General features: G+C 39.7%; 1 protein-coding gene across 8 annotated transcripts in view; it reads right to left on the bottom strand.

The window, feature by feature from the left end:
• The window catches only part of GIGYF2 (GRB10 interacting GYF protein 2), a 129,803-nt gene that overhangs the window by 38,361 nt on the left and 70,242 nt on the right, over positions 1-21,200 (bottom strand). For 6 of the 8 annotated variants that reach the window (XM_043878989.1, XM_043878985.1, XM_043878981.1 and 3 more), the window contains 6 exons: positions 15,676-15,855; positions 11,440-11,657; positions 11,185-11,347; positions 10,921-11,106; positions 6,992-7,188; positions 5,843-6,002 (listed from right to left, as the gene is read on the bottom strand). In XM_043878989.1, coding sequence (XP_043734924.1) covers positions 5,843-6,002; positions 6,992-7,188; positions 10,921-11,106; positions 11,185-11,347; positions 11,440-11,657; positions 15,676-15,855 — 1,104 coding nt within the window. The remainder of the gene's footprint in view (positions 1-5,842; positions 6,003-6,991; positions 7,189-10,920; positions 11,107-11,184; positions 11,348-11,439; positions 11,658-15,675; positions 15,856-21,200) is intronic. The other 2 variants (XM_043878986.1, XM_043878987.1) reach the window with 1 other exon arrangement.

The raw sequence follows: 21,200 nt of genomic DNA, 5'->3' as shown, positions 1-21,200 counted from the left end.
GTGATCCACACAAAGATTCTAGCATAGTCAGTGAGCAGAAGTAGATGTTTTTCTGGAATTTCCTTGCTTTCTCTATAATCCAATGAATGCTGATAATTTGATCTCTGGATCCTCTGCCTTTTCTAAGCCCAGCTCGTACATCTGAAAGTTCTTAGTTCACATACTGCTGAATCATAGCTTGAAGAATTTTGAGCATAACCTTACTAGCATGCAAAATGAGTGCAACTGTACAGTAGTTTGAACATTCTTTGGCCTTGCCTTTATTTGGGATTAGAATGAAAACATGTTTTCCAGTCCTGTGGCCACTGCTGAGTTTTCCAAATTTGCTGGCATATTGAATGCAACACATTAATCATATCATCTTTTAGGATTTGAAATAGCTCAGCTAGAAATCTATCACCTCCACTAGCTTTGTTTGTAGTGAGGCTTCCTAAGCCCCACTTGACTTCACACTTCAGGATGTCCAGCTCTAGGTGAGTGACCACACCATTGTGGTTATCCTGGTCATTAGCACCTTTTTTGTATGGTTCTTCTGTATATTCTTGCCACCTCTTCTTAATCTCTTCTCTGTTAGGTCCTTAATGTTTCTGTCCATTATCATGCCTATCCTTGCATGAAATGTTCCCTTGGTTATCTTCAATTTTCTTGAAGAGATCTCCAGTCTTTCCCATTCTATTGTTTTCCTCTACTTCTGTGCATTGTTCATTGAAGAAGGCCTTCTTGTCTTTCCCTGCTATTCTCTGGAACCCTGCATTCAGTTGGGTGTACCTTTTCATTTCTCCCTTGCTTTTCATTTCTCCCCTTTCCTTAGTTATTTGTAAAGCCTCCTCAGGCAACCATTTACCTTCTTGCATTTCTTTTTCTTTGGGATGGTTTTGGTCACTGCTTCCTGTACAATGTTACGATCCTCTGTCGTCCATAGTTCTTCTGGCATTCTGTCTACCAGGTTTAATCCCTTGAATCTATTCATCACTTGCACTGTAAAATCATAAGGGATTTGATTTAAGTCATACCTGAATGGCCTGGTTGTTTTCCCTATTTTATTCAATTTAAGCCTGAATTTTGCAATAAGGAGCTCATGATCTGAGCCAGTCAGCTCCAGATCTTGTTTGTGCTGACTGTATACAGCTTCTCCACCTTTGGCTGCAAAGAATATAATCAATCTGATTTTGGTATTGACCATATGACAATGTCCATGTGCAGAGTTGTCTCTTTGTGTTGTTGGAAAAGGGTGTTTGCTATAACCGGTGTGTTCTCTTGACAAAACTCTGTTAGCCTTTGCCCCACTTCATTTTGCACTCCAAGGCCAAATTTGCCTGTTACTCTAGGTATCTCTTGACTTGCTTTTGCATTCCAATACCCTGTGATGAAAAGGACATCTGTTTTTTTGCTGTTAGTTCTAGAAGGTCCTGTAGGTCTTTGTAGAACCGGTCAATTTTAGCTTCTTCTGTATCAGGGTTTGGGGCACAGATTCAGATTACTGTGATGTTGAACGGTTTGCCTTGGACATGAACTAAGATCATACTGTCGTTTTTGAGAAGTGCACCCAGGCACTGAATTTCAAACTCAGGAAATATTTACTGAATACCAATCATACAGGTCCAGGCAGGAATCTACAGCAGTAAACAAACAAACAAAAGCCCTGGAATTTCCACATCTGGAAAGGTGGAGTAGATGTACTTTCCCCTGCTCCTGCCAGATGCAACTAAAAACCCTGGACATTAGATATAAAACAAACAAAAAAGACTCTGTAAGGTAGAGACAAGGCAAGAGGCTGACTAGAAGCCTTTAGCAAGACTGACAGAGATTAAAAAAGAAATGAACAAGTTACAGTTACCAACTTCAAGAATGAAACTGGAGATTAGCACAGAACCTACACATATTAAACACGTAACAGAACTCACATAAACTATCACAGTTCACTCATTCGCATCAAATAGATAACTTAATAAACTGTCCCGTAACTATCAAGATTTTTGAATTTGTAGTTTTTATATTCCAAATGGAAAATTTTACCAAACATTTAAACAATTAACACCCTGTGGCAAACATATGGATTTTTCTCAAAAAAAAACAAAAAAAACAAAAAAAAAAAACCTAAGAACAGAACTACCATACAACCCAGCAATTCCATTCCTGGGTATACATATCTGAAATAAAACAAAAACACTAATTCAAAAAAATATATGCATTCCAATGTTTACAGCAGCATAATTTACAATTGCCAAGATATGGAAGCTACCTAAGAGTCTGTCAACAGATCAATGTATGAGGAGGATGTGGTATATACATATACAAAGGCATGCTCTGCTGTGTGCTGTGTGCTAACTTGCTTTAGTCATGCTCAACTCTGTGCAACCCAATGGACTGTGGCTTGCCAGGCTCCTCTGTCCACGGGATTCTCCAGGCAAGAAAACTGAAGTGGGTTGCCATGCCCTCCTCCAGGGGATCTTCCCGACCCAGGGACTGAACCCATGTCTCTTGCATCTACCTGCATTGACAGGTGGGTTCTTTGCCAACAGCACCACCTGGGAAGTCCACAATGGCATGTTACTCACTCATTAAAAAAAAGAATGAAATTTTGCTATTTGCAAAAACATAGATGGACTGGTAAAATCAAAGACAAACAAATACTATATGATATCACTTATATGTAGAATCTAAAAAATATAACTAATTAGTAAAAACAGCCAAAAAGAAACAGACTCATAGACACAAAGAACAAATTAGTCGTTAGTAGTGGGAAGGAAGGTGGGAAGGAACAAACAAGAGTAGGAGGTTAAGAAGTACAAACTACTAAAGCAAAAACCACACACACACCAAGAACTAACACCAACTCTAAACAATGTTTTCCATAAAACAGAAGGGGAGGAAGTAATTGCCAGTTCATTTTATGAAGCTAGTATTATCCTGATACCAAAACCAGACAATAAGAGTACAAAAAAAAAAAAAAAAAACTACAAAATATTCTTTAGGAATAGAGATACAAAAATCCCAAACAATTTGTCACTAAGATTCAGCAATATATAAAATGAATTACATACCATGACCAAATAGTTTATTCCAAGGATGAAAACCTAATTCAATATGCAAAAACCAGTCAATGTAATCTACCATATTTAACTGGGTAAAAGAAAAATCACATGATCGTTATCAAGGGATGCTGAAAAAGCATTTGGCAAAACCCAATATCCAATCATGATAAAAAGCTCTCAAAATAAAGGGTACTTCCTTAACCAGATAAACAGCACCTAAAAAACTCAACAGTTAACATGACCACTTTATTATTATTTAAAGTTCCCCCTAAGGCAGAAAAGTAGGATAAACAAAGCAAGTATGTCTGCTCTCACCCCTCTTACCTAACAGTTTGGAATATACAGTAAAGCAACAAAAGGAAAGAGGCTTACAGATTGGAAATGAAAAAAAGAAAACCATCCCTATTTGCAGATGACAATAGTCTACATAGAAAATCTATGCAATCTAACAAAACAACTCCTAGCACTAATAAAAGAGCTCAGTAAGGTACACAAACATCTAAAATTCAATTCTACATAGTAGCAATAAACACACTGAAATACGGCAAGATTTACAACTGCTCAAAAAATCATATACTTAGGTAAAAATTTAATAAAATATGTACAGAATCTATACTGAAAATTACACAGTGCTGAGGAAAGAAATTAAAGATCTAAAAAAACTGACAGACATACCACATTCATGGATTGGAAGACTCACCATGGTAAAGATGTCAGTTCTCTTCAAAATGATAGAAGTTTAACGTAATCCCTATATGGCAACCCACTCCAGCATCCTCGCCTGGAGAACCCCATGGACAGAGGAACCTGGCAGGTTACAGTCCACAGGGTCGAGAAGACTTGGACACGGCTGAAGCAACTCAGCACACACATGCACTAGTAAATCTCAACAAGACTCCTGGTGTGTATAAATAGGGTTATTCAGAAACTTATATGGAGAAGCAAACCAGGAGAAAGAAGCCAGGAGGAACCAGCACACCCAATTTCAGGACTCACTTTATACCTCTGATAATCAAGACCACACAGTATTGGCTGGAGGGACAAGCACAAAGATCAAATAAAGAAACCAGGGAATTTCAGGGAGTCCAGTGTTAGGGCTCTGTGCCACTACTGCAGGGGCAGAGGTTCAATCCCTGGTTGGGAAACTAAGACCTCATAACCCACGCAGCATGGCCAAGAGAAAAGAAAAAAGAACCCAGAATAAATCAACACAAATAAATATGTTCAACGAAATCTTGAAGAAAGTACAAAACAATTCAGGGAGGAAAAGTCAGATAGAAAAAAGACAGAGGAAAAGGTACCAGTACAACTGGATATTCATAGGGAAAAAACATTAAAATCTTGACGTAAGTCACATACCTTATATAAAAATTAACTCAAAATGGAATACCAACTTAAGTACATAAAGCTATAATGTAGAGGGAGGAGGGGGAAAGGGATAAAACCTTGAGATGTGTTCAGCAAAGAGTTCTTAATTAAACCAAAGCACAATCCATAAAAGAAAAAAGGTATTCATAATCAACTGTACTTCATCAAAATTTAAAACTTTTGTCCTGTTCAAGACTGTTCAGAGTCTGCTCTGAATCTTGACTGTATCAGTGTCAATATCCTGGATGTGATATTGTTAGTTTTTCAAGAGGTTACCACTGGGGTAAACTGTGTAAAAGGTGCATGGAATCTCTGTATTATTTCTCACAACTGTTTGTGAAGCTATAATTACCTCAAAATAAATATAATTAAAATACACACCTGTACATGTTTTAATTAAAACATTCTACAGGCATGTAAATTCAGATAATCAAAAAATATACACAGTGCCATGTAGTGATAGATACTATAAGGAAGAATAAAGCAGGGGAGGGGGACTGAGGATAGAAAAGGAATTACGATGTTAAAGAAAGTTAACGGTCAACAACGAAATTCAGGTTACAAGCAAAAATTCCAAAATGCAGAAATGAAAAATCAACAGATGTTCTTCACAACATTCTCTCCCCATTCTAATCTAACTTACATACCATACACATACTTTAAGCAATTAGTTTAAAATATGGTACTCTTCTCAAATATTTTAAATATTTCTTTTGTCATTTAGGATATCAACTCCACTTCAGTGAAACATTCAAACAAGCTTTTCCAAGATGATTGCCATCATCTTTTTTTACAAGGTGACTAAAACACAGTGAATGTATGAAATTCAACTGCCCAGTCAATAGCCAGCATGCCAGAAATGAGGGGGTCTTAAGCATACTGACTACTCCCCCCATCATATTAGTAATCACAATCTGCCTTGTATTCAAATTATTTTCACTAGACTCCTTCCCATCATTGAAATATAAAGTACTATGGAGGGAACCTATTAACCAGACGTCTATACAAAAGAAGAAAGCCTGTAGCACTGACTTTTGTTCTACTATTACACAAATTAACATTAAATAATCACCATGCTTTTGTTCTGTGGTACTGAAGACCCTTGAGAGTCCCCTGGACTGCAAGGAGATCCAACCAGTCCATCCTAAAGGAAATCAGTCCTGAATATTCACTGGAAGGACTGATGCTGAGAAAGACTGAAGCCGGGAGGAGAAGGGGATGACAGAGGATAAAATGGTGGGATGGCATCACCAACTCAATGGACATGAGTATGAGCAAGCTCTGGGAGTTGGTGATGGACAGGGAAGCCTGGCATGCTGCAGTCCACAGGGTTGCAAAGAGTCAGACATGACTGAGTGACTGAATGACTGAATCACCATCTTAGAGAATCTGGAGGTAATGGCATACTTCTCTACTTAGAGCAGAATGGAACAACCTACCTTGAATTTCTCCCTGAGGATCTTTGTAATACCACTTCTGCATTGCTTCGTGCATCAATGGAATTGAGACTCCCTTAGCTCTGTGTTCTTGCAGTTTTGATGCCAGTCTCTCATCATCTAGTGCACTGTCTTGGAGATAAGCCACCATTTTCTCAGCTTGCTAAAAGAAAAAATTAAATAATGAATTGTGGAAACAAATGATCCTAAATTAATACTTGTACACATAACTGTCCGTCTCTTTTGGACTACATGATCTGTGAGAGGCACTCTGCAAAGGACACAGCAGGCAACAATTTAATTCATCCAATAATGCCATGAAATAGGTACTATCCTCATTTCACAAAGGGGGAAACTCTGTGAACTAAGGCAGGTTCAGGGCTATCAAGTCTTGCTTAAGGTTTCAAAATTATCAAGCAAACTCAAATGAGACTAGAACTGGAACAGATTAAAGTCCAAGCATCTTATCAATACAATATTGTAAAGTAATTAGCCTCCAACTAATAAAAATAAATGGGGGAAAAAAAAAGAGTGCCATTTAAACAAATAGCCCTATATTATATAAACTAAATCTGTAAAAACATGTTAATAGATCAAAAAGCTCAATTATAATACAATTACAAATATTTTACAAGTTTTTATTCCTTTCTGCAATACTTCCTTGCCACCAACAACTGTACCCTGAAGGAAAAAGAATTTCCTCTGTAGAAAGCAAGCTATCATTTACCTTACATACAAGCAACAGCATATAAAAATGTTAGGGAACTCTAGAGACATGAATATGATGGTATTTCTGTTTTCCCTGTTACACTTTAGGTGAAAAATATAGAAGACACAGTGCCTCTCCACAGCTGCTTGTATTTGCCATTTCTGGCATTCCATTAATTTCCAAAAGAAAAAAGAAAACAGCTCAGGGCAACCTCAGAAGAGCAAAAAATAATCGGACTTAATGACTACTACATAGCAGAAACTTAAAAGCATGAAATGATTTGAAAGACAATTACTCATACAAATAAATACTAGACATAAAAACAACTTTTCTAGTACACAAAATCTAGTGCACAAAAGTTCCATTTCTGAATATTCATTTAATGCTTTTCAATTTTTATGGCAGTTCGAGAGGCAAGAAAAAAGAAATATGTTGATTTGTACCTGCTCCAAGTGTTTGAGACCCTCTTCATCATCTGGCTCTGTGGAAACACTACCCATTCCAGGAGCACCTACAACTGGCGTTTCAACTGGCCGGAGGACAGGACTAGGATTGGGAACAGGAGGTGGGAGGATGAGAAGAGGAGAGGCTGTATCTGAAGGGATCTGTGACAGGGGCTGCTGGACATCAGGAACCATTTCTAGAGAGAAAAAAAAAATGTAGACAGAGGAAAATCCTCTAAAATAGACTCTTAGAAAGAATAACTATCACCAAGTTGAGCAGCTTGCTAACTGGGCTCAACAGATTTATGAACCATGTCATGAACACTGCTGCTACTTCTTACGTAGAAGTGTGTATTCCTCCCCAGAATGACGAAGTACCTCCATAGGGTGACAACAAATAAGATTGAAAGGTATCCAGAAAGGGCTTCTACAGTGCCATACTGTGTCACGAGAGTATCTACCCAATAATTATAGGTCTACCTCTTGAAAACAAACAGAATTAGTCCAATCCCTTCTTCACATCATGTCTCTGAGTTGTAAAGACAGTAAAAAGCACTGCAAATCTCCTCAAATACACCATATCTCAGCATGTGAAAGTGAAAGTCGCCCAGTCGTGTCCAATTCTTAATGACCCTAGGGACTACACAGTCCCTGAATTCTCCAGGCCAGAATATTGGAGTGGGTAGCCTTTCCCTTCTCCAGGGGATCTTCCCAACCTAGGGATGGAAACCAGGTCTCCCACATTGCAGGCGGGTTCTTTACCAGCTGAGCTCCAAGGGAAGCATAAAAACCTTCACCTCAGCATAAAAACCTTTATTAAAAACATCTGCAATTACTTTGAATAATTACCTATTTCAACTTATAATTAACATAGTTCAATACAATACATTCTGCAGGGTAGCAACAAGTTCATTGGGTCTACCTGTACAGAGCAGGAGGTTCTTCACAGTAAGAGTAAAGACTACAAAAGAGGTTCTGTCTTGGTTCCTATTTCTAACCTCAGTATTCAGGCTCTTGAGGAGGAAAGGGGGATGGAAGTAATTAGATACAACTGTAGCTTCCCCTTTGAAATCTTGTTTGTTCAATTACAGCAAGCTTCTCCAAATTCCCATTCCTCTCCACCCTTTGCCAGACTTCTTAAAAGGACAGTGTGACCTCTATACAACTTTCTCTACTTTATCACCACCCATACCAGTTATAAGGTAACTTCTACTTCCAACAACCCCAGTAAAGCTTCTCTCCCAAAGATAAGCATTCACCCAAAGTGCTCAAACACAATGGTTGTTCCTAGTCCCCATCACTTAACCTTAGGTTCGACATTATCTTCCCAATTCTAAGCTGGAACATTCTCCTTCCTTCCTTTTCCTGCACTCTTCTTCTTGCCTTGCCAAGGTTTTTCTCTGGCTCCTCTATCTACCCTCTAAAAGTAGGGATTACCCAGGTTCTGTTCTCAGTCCACTTCTTCTCACTCCTAACAGTGTATGTAATCTTTTAAATGTTCATTCTCTCTGTGGCCCAGAACTCTTCCCAATGAGCTACAGCCCCCTCTCTCTCAACTGCTCTCTGGCTATCTCTATCTAATTTCTCACCAACACCTCCTTGTTCATAACCTGAATTTGTTCTCCCCCCTCCCAAATGTGCTCCTCAAAACTTCCACTCTTTCTCTATTAAGGATACCCTAACCTCTCACACACCGAATTCATCTTTGACTTTTCCTTCCCCTAATAAACAACAAGCAGTAACTATGTCCTGTCAGCTTTTACTTTGAAATCTCATCTGCCACTACTTCCCTTCACAAGTGCACTGCTCAGGACACCAACGGGTCACAAAGCAGCCCATCTGTCAACACAATCTACTCTTCACACACAGCTTTCAAATATATGATCCAACCGTTTCCCACCAGCCTCCTTTCCACATCTCATACTTCATCTAAATAAAAACAGAAACTGATTTCCTGCCCATGCTTGGATCAGCCCCATTTCCTCGCTGTAGCTTTCACTGCAACCTACTACTGCAATGCCCTCTCCTAATTCATCCTGCTATACCTAACTCCAAATTCTACTTATTATTTTAAGACAAGTTCAAAGGCACTTGCTTCCTGATCATTCCAGGAGTGTGCCAATCATGAATTCGTATCATTTTTTGTGTCCTAGGTTACTGATATGCACATGCTTTATTTCCCCTATAAATTGTTAAGTCCAGAGTTAAGTCCAATGCACATTTAAGCAGCTTTTCCAAAAGATACGTGTCTAGACCCTACCCTAAAACCTCCTAGAATAAGGCCGTAGATGTGGACATTTAAAAGTATGAACTACAAATAATCTGAGGGCACAGCATAGCTGAAAAATTACTACTACAAATGAAAGAGGTCTCAAAATGTACAAGTCTCATGGTACCTGATATATACAGTTGAGATTCAAATACTTGCTGAATTCATTCATCTAGCTTTGTTACAAACAAAAAAAAAAATGAAGGAAAAAATTCTTGGTTCAAGCTCTCAAAACAGTATTTACTGGGCAAGAAAAAGAACAGTTCTTCATAATGCTGTTTTTTAGAAACAGTGCTGGCTGTTTAAGGAGAAGACACCTAACCTAGCTTGGGACCTTGGGGTGGCCGAGTTTCAGCCCAGAGAACAGCGTATGCTGAGGCACAAAGGCAAGAGAACAAGGCCCATTCCGGGACCTAGCAGGCTGTGAAGCAGACGAGCGGAGTGCAAAGTGCAGAGAGCTTAGTGCTGAAACTGCAGAGGCAGCACAGGCGCCAGACCACGCAAGGCTCTCACAGGCCAAGGCAACAGGTGTGAATTTTCATGGTGAGAGTCAAAGGTGTTCAGTCGTGTCTGACCCTTTGCAACCACAGTCCATGGAATTCTCCAGGCGAGAATACTGGAGAGAGTAGCCTTTCCCTTCTCCAGGGGATCTTCCCAAACCAGGGATCAAACCCAGGTCTCCCTCACTGCAGGCGGTTTCTTTACCAGCTGAGCCACAAGGGAAGCCCAAGAATACTAGAGTGGGTAGCCTATCCCTTCTCCAGGGGATCTTCCCAACCCAGGAATTGAATCAGGGTCTCCTGCCTTGCAAGCAGATTCTTTACCAACTGAGCTATCAGGGAAGCTCTAATTTTCATTGTGAATAAATCAATTTACCTTTCAATATCAGGCGTAACACTGCCATTTTTTAGTACATACAAGAAGAAACATGGAAATGAACATTAATACTGCCTGTTAAGGTGTATGAGCAACTTAAAATCAATACAGTAACACTGGAAAAGGAGATATAACTTTAAGCTTATTCTCTAGTAAAGGTGATGGGTCTTCCTCAGAGTTATATTGGCCTCTTTGAAACAATGGCATTATGGTCTGTCATCTGGACACATACACAGCCATTACATAAATGGAATCTGATATGGAAATCAAACTACTGCAGAGGATCCCAAATCCAGTTTGCTTGACTGATACCAGGGTGGCTGTACCCCTAGGAAGTGATAGTTACCTTGCTGCTTCTAATTCTGTTTTGATGAATTCTGGGATAGATACACAGGGGAAGCAGTGTTTGAGTAGGCGGACTGATAAAATGGGCTTCCCCTGTGACTCAGTGGTAAAGAATCTGCCTGCAAAGCAGATGCAGGAGAGTCCCATTTGATTCCTGGGTCAGGAAGATCCCCGGGAGTACGGCATGACAACCCACTGCAGTATTCTTACCTGGAGAATCCCATGGACAAAGGAGCCTGGCAGGCTATAGTCCATAGGGTACCACAGACTTGGACACAACTGAAGTGACTGAGCATGCGCACACACAGGTAAAATAACCTATTCCAATAATTCACCACTAGAAGCAGCTCAAGGAGGCATAAATGAAGCCTATCATATCATTTAATCACTGGTCCCAGCAAAATCCAAGTCTGGCTTGCTGACTCTCATAAATACATACCATCCCCCCTGCTGGATACTTTGGTTGATAGACTATTATCTGTCCGACTCTCTTCTTCAGCTTTTTCCATTTGCTCAGTTTTGGATTCCTCTTTCCTCTCAAACTGTGGTGCTTCCTGAGGTTGGTCTGAAGGAGAACCTGGTCTAGCAGATGAAGAGGAGGTCTGGGGTGTTTCCTCACTAGCTTCTGCAATAGGAAGCAATCTTAAATTAACAACTTAGGAAACTTAGTTTGATTAAAAATAAAGGGCAAAATGAGCCTTACCAACTCCTACTCTGTCTGGCTTCTCTGCCTCCTTCTTATTTGTCTTATCGGGTTCTTTGGCTTCTTCATTATGGCTGCCCTCAGAGTCAGAGCACTCCTCCCCTTCCTCTACAGGCCGGAAGTCCATCTCCTGCTCTTCTGGAATAGGCTCTTTCTGTACTTTCTGTGGGGAGAAAATAAAGCCAAAGATGAACAGCATATTTGGATTTGGAAGAAGGTCAGTACCTGTGATAACATTTAAAATAAATTTCTTACCTTCAGAGAGAGGAACGCTCCAGATGAGTCAAATGTGCCCATTTCCTCTTCCGCGTCCTCCAAGCACCATTCAGGCAAGCTATCCCTGTCATCATCTATGCTTCCACTGCCGGAGCGCACCCTTCGGTAACCCCGTTCATCATCCCGGTCTCGAAAATCAAACTCAAATCTTCGCCGTCGTTCCATGTGTTCCCGCCAGCCTGCAGAACGAGGGCCATCTGGGATGAGGAGGAGGACACAAACCTTAGAGAAGTTTTGTGACAGTATTCGAAAGAGAAAACCATGGACAGGAAACAAAGGAGAAAATTACAACTGACAGCTAATGCAAATGTATCAACCTGTAAAGAAAAAAGTAGGAAATGAAGCAAACGAAGCTCAAAGTTCACAATTATATTCTATGCACCGTCAGTAAGTGACAACAGTAGTTATCGTCATAAACTACTATCACAACATACTCTTAAGTTTTTAAAGATAAACTTAAAAAATTGAAAAAAAAAAAAGATAAACTTAAAAGAAACCACTTTTAAAGGACAGTTCTTCAAAGTATCTACTTTTAATAATCTCTAGAACTGAATGTCTGACTGAAATGATGATCAGTCACTCATGTGGCCCACTCCTAGACTAGACTGAGGCACTGGATATCCTTCCATCCTGAGTCCATGCCCTCCCGTTGGCAAGTCTTAAAGCATTTTCTTTCTTCTGATGAAAATATCATTCTTTATGGATAAGACCAGCCCCCTTGATAATATAACAATATCCACGACATGATGCTATTGTGTCAATTCTTAATACCAGACTCATCATCTCCACCTACTAGTGTCAGGATCCCATTGGTAATACCGATTCCTCCCCAGTTCCCAAAACAGTCATGAAATTATAGCACTGACAGGTCATATCTGGCCCACTATCCCAATTATATAGTTTATGAAACAAAACCTCTGACAGCAGAAGTAATGTGCATAACAAAGGAACTGGAATCCAATCCTGCATCCTCTACTGCTTTTTCCACAGTAATAGGCTTGCTTTCCTTTCCCTTTTCTCTTAACTCTCTCTAGGGAGTTTTAATTTCCGTGGAATACCCCCAGGGACATTCCTAAATCCACCCTTGCATATTACTTAGAACATCTACTTTCCAACAGAAAACAACTGCCCAAGAAGAAAAGATCTAAGTAAAAAAACAAACAAAAAACAGGTGGGGGGAGTCCTCTTGTTAATACTGACAAATCTGAATCTAAGAGTCTTAAAAAGAGATGCAAGTTTTATCCTATTATGATTTTATATCCTTGAGTGCTCTCTCCGAGGGAGATATGCAGGGGGAAAAAAAAAAAAAAGAGGTCAAAGTTAAATGTTACTGTACTCTTGAGGCCCAATTTGCTAAAACCTGTGATCTAAAAATCAAACTGAAAACCAAAGGGCAAAATTGTTAAAACATCAAATACATGTAGCATCTTATAAGCCTCTTAAAGTGAAAGGCTGACTCACTGAGGCATGTCTGACTCTTTGTGACCCCATGGACTGTAGCCCACCAGGCCCCTCTGTTTCATGGAATTCTCTAGGCAAGAATACTGGACTGGGTTGCCATTTCCTTCTCCAGGGGATTTTCTGCACCCAGGGAATTGAACCCAGGTCTTCTGCACTGCAGGCAGATTGTTTTTTTCACTGTCTGAGCCACCAGGCAAGTCTCATAAGTCACTTACAAAAAGGGAAGAAAACTTTATTCTCCCTTTCCCCACACTTTACTTACAACAAAACACAATTTATTGCCTCCTATGAAAATGAAGGAGTTTTATAACGAGATTGTCTAAATGTAAACCTAGAGCCATTATCCCAAAGAAGTATTCATGATCAAAAGCTGAATTCCAGACTGCTCTGTCTGCTGCTCTCATTTCTAAGTATGCACTGTGATAGGAATCTATCCTTCTAGGCATGTGGCTCATGTTTCCCTCTAAGTTTCCTAAGTTCACCTCCCAGAGCGGGTGCTCTGCTGTCCTTAATGCTCCCAACTCCATATGTACCCAGTTGTGAGATGTACTTTAATAAAACTACACCCTATAATTGTTTTGTTGTCTTAAATAGTTAATAAAATTTTATTCATGGAACTAAATGTACCAGATAAGGCACATCTATAGCTTATTAAGACTGACCACTGCATTATAGACCTTAAATCTGAACTAAATTATGATACTATTTCCTTAAGTCAAGATCACTGTATTTAAAATTTTAATCAAATCTAATAAAAGATTAACTAAAATGTTAAGATAGTAACTAATAACAACTGATATAATCAGACTTGCTTTTAATATGCTGGGTTTAAAAAGTAGATTTTTTAAATGCATATTTACACTGTTCAGCCCCCATGTATCTTTATGTCCCACAAACTGTCTTTTTAAAATAAATGGATTAAAAAAACTGGAAAATTGCCAAGCTGATGGCAAAACTGATGTGAAAGTCAAATTTCACTGGAAAGAAAGATTTACAAAAGATAGGGGGACAAAAAAAGAGACAATATATATCCAAAATCTAAGCTCTTGGGTGAGGTGGTAAGTGGCAGAATATAACACTAATGTTTTACTTTTAACTCACTTTAATAGAATGAATGTTAGACGTTCGGGCTCAGAAACACTGTTCATCTTCCAAAACATTCACCTTGTTTGTTTTTGATCAGCTGGAATTTTCTTCCCACTCAGCCCAGATCCCATCCATTCTTTCACTGAATGCTTGTTGGGAACATAGTCTATAAGCCCCTCTGCTTACAGGCAAGCTCAGCACAAAATCCCATAATGCCCTGAAGAGAACTGTAAGATCTGGTTGCCCAGGACACAGATTGATAAGAACTGCCTAGATAACTGTGATGCAAACAATGCCCACTAATGACAGAAATCTCTCCCCAGAGGCAGCCAGTGAGGAGTTGAGGTAAAAGGATTATGACTCTATCCGGGCATCACCGACTCGATGGGCATGAGTTTGAGTAAACTCCGGGAGTTGGTGACGGACAGGGAGGCCTGGCGTGCTACAATTCATGGGGTCGCAAAGAGTCGGACACGACTGAGAGACTTAACTGACTAACTGAATGATTAACTTCACTAAGTGTCCACCTATCCACAACTCCATAAAGGACCCTAAAGGCCAGTTATAATGTTTACTCAGGCCAATGACTTGTTAATAACTTGATTCTTTTAAGTAAATGAAAACAGTTTACATTATTATCAGTTCAGTTCAGGCACTCAGTCATGTCCGACTCTTTGCGACTCCATGGACTGCAGCATGTCAGGCTTCCCTGTCCATCACCAACTCCTGGAGCTTACTCAGACTCACGTCCATCCAGTCGGTGATGCCATCTAACCCATCTAATCCTCTGTCGTCCACTTCTCCTGCCTTCAATCTTTCCCAGCATTACATTATTATATCTTCCTGTATTAAAGTAAGCTTCCTTGGCATAGAGTCAGTACATAAAATAATGTTATGCATGTGAAATTCAAAAGACATGTACACACTCTTTGTATGCTTCAGTTCTGCATGACCCAAGATTCAAACTGCAGGGGCATCTGCTGATCATGAGGCATGGAATCAGCACTTGGGTAGGGAACGAACTTTGACACAAAGCACCAGTGTCTTCAATTACCAGCATATCTAATGTCAGGAAGAACAGTCTGAAACCTTCGTTAAGAGTCAAACAGAAGAACTTACAAAACCACTAATCATGACTATTCTCTCTCCTTTTTCTAAAGTTAGAGAGACAAAAGGATAAACTTACGATTATGCTTCTGACCTAGGTCTAAAGTTTATTCTTCAAATAAGAAGAAATCACATTTTCAAGACAAAAAAGGAATAAATCCTTTCTTATGCAGGGGGGGAAAAAAAAACCTCACTTCAGGGAGAGCACATATTCCTAAGTAAGCATAAAATTACCACATAAAAAAAGCATGCTGAAAAAAGATTCAGAGACTTAGAAAAACCAAATGAAATCCTCTCTCATTTTTACAGTTAAGGGCAGGTGCTTCCCATTAAACCACACTGCCCCAGAAAAAGAAAAGTGAGTTTTTCTAATCAACTGAACAGGTGTGGGGAATTTTTATGTTAAATTTTTTTGTGGTAATAAGACTGAGTGTGACAACATAAATATGACTCCTCTCTTTTTTCTTTATCAGTTTAGGTTTTCCACTTTATTCTTAAGAATTCCTGCAAAATCCTCGCTTCCTTGGGTCCCTGTGTGCTTCTGCTCAACAGGGTTCTTACCAGGGCTGTGGGGCCGCCACCTTTCTCCATCCCTTCTTGATCCAGCTAGTCGCCAGCCTCCATCTTCATCTTCTCCATTCTGTTCCTCTCTAAAAATACGCCAATTTTCACTCTCTGATCGTATAAATTCATGCTTTCTTCCCGCTGACACTGGTCCGCCTTCCTCAAAATTTGGTCTCCCTGTAAAGAAATAGAGTAACCATAAGCCTCAGCCAGCGAGGATTTTGAAAACAGACTTAATTGCTCAAATCAAGCTTTTCTGCAAATATATCCCTCTCAATGTTCAGGCAGTATAAATAAAATAACTGTGGATATATGAGTATATTATTAGACACATTTCTTAAAGCTGAATGTTCAAAGACTGAGCAATTATTTTTTCAAACACAACTAATATGTGCTTTTTTTTTTTTAAAGTCATGCAGTGAAAAGCAAATCAACCGTCCCCTACACAAGATCCCCCAGAGTAAAACCACCATCAACAGTTTCTTACAAAGCCTTTCAAAAACTGACCGTGGCTATACTTACGCATGTATACAGACTCCCCATTCACGCTCCCACTCTCCCCTCAGACTGCTACACGGGCTGCTTTGTGCCCTTCCCGTTTTCACCTGGCAATCCTTCCTTACCAGCATATCTCTTTTTTTTTTCCTAAGTCATACAATTCTTTTAACTATCTGATTTAGTAAATCAATGTATTTAATATCAACTTCTACCAGTGATTCTGTCCAAAAGGGTATTGGTAAACTTCAACCTCTTTTATTCCAAACAGATTGTAAACTCAGAAATAGGAAGTATAAGCTACAACTTGTCCTTTACTCTGGCACCCAGGACATTACAGGCAGACAACAAATTGCTTTTGAACAAAATCCAAAGCTAAGTTATGTCTAACCGGATACAACTCAAGAGTTACATTAACAGTAAAAGAGAGACTGTTATACATAAAAAACTAAATTGGTACTTTCAAAAGACAAGAGAAATCTAAACCATGCAAATTTGTTAGTCACTATAACTATACCACATGTGCTAACATATGTAATTCATAACGAACTATAGAAAATTTCACATTAAAGTATGTGGTTGAAAATCTAAAACATACACTGGAATCCTCAGTTTATAAAAGTTACATAGTCTCTCAGTGATAATCTCAATTCTTTTCAATAAACTGGATTAAAGTGAAAAAAAATTGTATATTTGAAAATGAGGAAATTCTACTCATCCTTTTATATTCCATTTCACACATATTAAGAGTCCCTATCCTGTTTACCCAAACAGTTATTAGGTTGTTATCAAGTACTGGGTTGGCCAAAAAGTTCGTTTGGGTTGTTCTATTACACAATAAAATATCTTGGAATTGGGGGGGGGGGGGGGCAGGGTACAATTATTTGCTGGGCAAAATCTTATTACTATAGGCAGCCTCTAAGACAACTCTCAACAATCCCTGCCTTCTGATCTTTGTGTAATTACCTCACCTTAAGTGTGGGCTGGACTTACTGACTTGCTCCTAACAAACAGAATCCAGTAGACCTGATTGACATGTCATTTCTGATACTGAGTTAAAAACTTCCATCTTGGATGCTCTCTCTGAGGGAATCCAGCAGCCCTGTTGTGAGGCAGCCGTGTGAGAAGCCCACATGGCAGAGAACTAAGGCTTGCCAACAGCCTTGTGAGTGGGTGTGGAAGTGGATCCAACCCCAATCGAGCCCTGAAATGACTGAAACCACACAGAAGACCCAGGCCAGACCTAAGCTAAGAGACGGAGCTAAGCTGCTTCCTTCCTGGCCCACAGAAACTGAGAGAATAAATGCTTGCTATTTTCAGCCACTAAGTTTTAGAGTAACTTATTACACGGCCATAGTTAACAAAAACACTGATTTAACCAATTTAATCTTCGTAACAATCCTCAGTATTAGAAATTATTTTTCCAATTTTACAGCTGAGAATGTTGAGGGTCAAAAAGATAACCCATGGGAACTGTCCAAAATCACACACCACTGTTTAAATGACGTAACTACAATTCTCATGTTAATCTTCTGATTCATTTAACAAATATTTATTGCACAGCAAGTACCAAGTTTTATGAATTTAACTATAGGTACATTCCACATCTGCCCTTGGGATAGAAAGGTTAGACGTTCCAAGCTCTCCTGCTCAGAGTAAGAAGGGACAAGACATTTTAAAAAGCCCACATCTATTTATATGACTTGATGAAAAATACAGCTATATATACAGAAGAAAAATTTAAAACAAAGAAATCCCTAATGTGTATAAATTGGTAAGTGATAGGAAATAACTTTTAACCCATGTAATTATTCAGTCACAAGTAATACGTGCCAGGCACATTGGGAATACAAATACCTGATGGATGAGCTGCTCAAAACACTCATTTCCATCTACTTTTACACTAAGGCTCTGAGAAGTAATGAAGGCACCAAAATAAGCACCCTCCCCCCCCCAAAAAAAAACACCCACTAATGACTATGCCAAAGCCTTTGACTATGTGGATCACAATAAACTGTGGAAAATTCTGAGAGATGGGAATACCAGACCACCTGACCTGTCTCTTGAGAAACCTGTATGCAGGTCAGGAAGCAACAGTTAGAACTGGACATGGAACAACAGACTGGTTCCAAATAGGAAAAGGAGTACGTCAAGGCTGTATATTGTCACCCTGCTTATTTAACTTATATGCAGAGTACATCATGAGAAATGCTGGGCTGGAGGAAGCACAAACTGGAATCAAGATTGCCAGGAGAAATATCAATAACCTCAGATATGCAGGGAGTTCCCTGGTGGCTCAGACAGTAAAGCGTCTGCCTACAATGCAGGAGACCCGGGTTCGATCCCTGGGTCAGGAAAATCCCCTGGAGAAGTAAATGCCAACCCACTCCAGTACTCTTGCCTGGAAAATCCCATGGTTGGAGAAGCGTGATAGGCTACTGTCCATGGGGTTGCAAAGAGTCGGACACGACTGAGCCACTTCCCTTTCCTTTCCGGTACTCTTGCCTGGAAAATCCCATTGATGGAGGAGCATGGTAGGCTATACAGTCCGTGGGGTTGCAAAGGGTCGGACACGACTGAGTGACTTCATTTCACTTCAGATATGCAGATGACACCACCCTTATGGCAGAAAGTGAAGAAGAACTAAAGAACCTCTTGATGAAAGTGAAAGAGGAGAGTGAAAAGAGTTGGCTTAAAGTTCAACATTCAGAAAACTAAGATCATGGCATCCGGTCCCATCACTTCATGGGAAATAGATGGGGAAACAGTGGCTGACTTTATTTTTCTGGGCTCCAAAATCACTGCAGATGGTGACTGCAGCCATGAAATTAAAAAGACACTTACTCCTTGGAAGGGAAGTTATGACCAACCTAGACAGCATATTAAAAAGCAGAGACACTACTTTGTCAACAAAGGTCCGTCTAGTCAAGGCTATGGTTTTTCCAGTGGTCATGTATGGATGTGAGACTATAAAGAAAGCTGAGCGCCAAAGAATTGATGCTTTTGAACTGTGGTGTTGGAGAAGACCCTTGAGAGTCCCTTGGACTGCAAGGAGATCCAACCAGTGCATCCTAAAGGAGATCAGTCCTGGGTGTTCACTGGAAGGACTGATATGGAAGCTGAAACTCCAATACTTTGGCCACCTGATGCGAAGAGCTGACTCATTTGAAAAGACCCTGATGCTGGGAAAGATTGAGGGCAGGAGGACAAGGGGAGGACAGAGGATGAGATGGTTGGATGGCATCATTGATACAATGGACATGGGTTTGGGTGGACTTCGGGAGTTGGTGATAGACAGGGAGGCCTGGCGTGCTGCAGTTCATGGGGTCGCAAAGAGTCGGACACGACTGAGTGACTGAACTGAGTGGCAAAATGCTTAACTCATCAAAAATTGGTCATTATAATTTTTTCTAACAGATGGTAAGTTGCAAAAAAAAAATATTAAAGATACTAAAAATAAAAATACCAATTCCTCAATCTTAGAAATAAAACTGTACGCACTTACAGCTAGCTTTTACATAACATTTTTAAAACGTAGTTTCAATCAGTATAACCACTATTTCAAAATCTACGTTTCATTTAAACAGCAAATATCTCTGTGATTATGTATCTTTGTTGTTGTTCAGTTGCTAGGTCATGCCCAACTTATCTTAATAATAATATGAATGCATATATACTAGGTTTACCCTGCTGCTGTTGCAAACTGCTAGGTAATTCCCCACTGGACACTTACTTCATAACTAATTTATTGAGAACTAGATAACTTAGGAACAGATATCTGTGTGATATGTGTTTTGCTTTTCTGAACCACTTCTTCTGAAAAAAGCTTCAAAGAGCAAAATTACTAGGTCAAATGACAGACTTCATATAGTGACATACCTTTTTCTCCTCCTCAAAAAAAGGTGTAGGTAAGACCACCAGATCACTTAAGATTATCAAAGCTAAGCGCTGTTACCTCTTTGAAGCTTTTCTACGTTAATGGTTGTAACACAGTATACTAATGTGGCTCAAATATGAATTTCCAAATCAAAGATTTTTCATATTATTTGCTGTTTTCAGCAGCCTGAATTTACATAAACACTAGCCCAATCCAGTGAGGGGGGTACCTAGTTGTGGTTTTGATTTGAATTTCTGTAACAATTAGAGACATTTAGCATCTTTCCATGTCCTACAAGCCATTTCTATTTCTTCTTAGGAGAAATGTCTATTTAGATCTGCCGATTTTTCACTTAGGTTGTCTAGTTTTTGTTGCTGATTGTGTGAGCTGTTTGTACTGTTTGCAAATATTTTCTCCCATTCTGTAGTGCGTCTGGCTTCTTTCACAAAACATTATAGGAAATTCACCCACACAGTTACAGAGAACATAAGCTTGTTCTTTTGCAGTGTGATATGGGATCTCATTGTATGAACAGAAATAGTACTAAATAGTACTACTTTATCATTTTTTGTTTGTTTGTTTACTCAAACCTCTAGCATATTAAGATGAGGGCTTTCTCCATGGACAAATATTAATATTAAAAACACAGGATTAAAACTAAAGAAGAGACTTAAAACACAACACTTACCCTCCTGTCCACTGCCCAGGGATACACACATAAACAAATGAGTTGACAGCTTACAGACTGACAAACTGTACTGAAATAGCTCGCACAATCCTCACAATTACCACAAGGGCTGACTCAGACTTGGTCACCTCCATTATCCCTGTGGGCAAACGGATGCCCTAGGGGGACCCTCTCAGCCACACGGCCGTGCTGTGCTGTGCTGAGTCACTCAGTCGTGTCTGACTCTTTGAGACCCCAAGGCCTGCAGCCCACCAGGCTCCTCTGTCCATGGGACTCTTCAGGCAAGACTACTAGAGTGGGTTGCCATGACCTCCTCCAGGGGATCTTCCCAACCCAGGGATGGAACCCAGGTCTCCCGCATTGCAGGTGGATTCTTTACCATCTGAGCTACCAGAGAAGCCCATCACCCAGCTGAGTAGTCACTAAATCAGAAAGAGAACACAGATGTTCAAACTCCTAATC

This window comes from Cervus elaphus, chromosome 20, assembly GCF_910594005.1.
Source record: "Cervus elaphus chromosome 20, mCerEla1.1, whole genome shotgun sequence".
NCBI classification, from domain to species: Eukaryota; Metazoa; Chordata; class Mammalia; order Artiodactyla; family Cervidae; genus Cervus; species Cervus elaphus.
The sequence above is the reverse complement of the archived record's forward strand: the minus strand, read 5'-3'. Positions and strand labels throughout refer to the sequence as shown.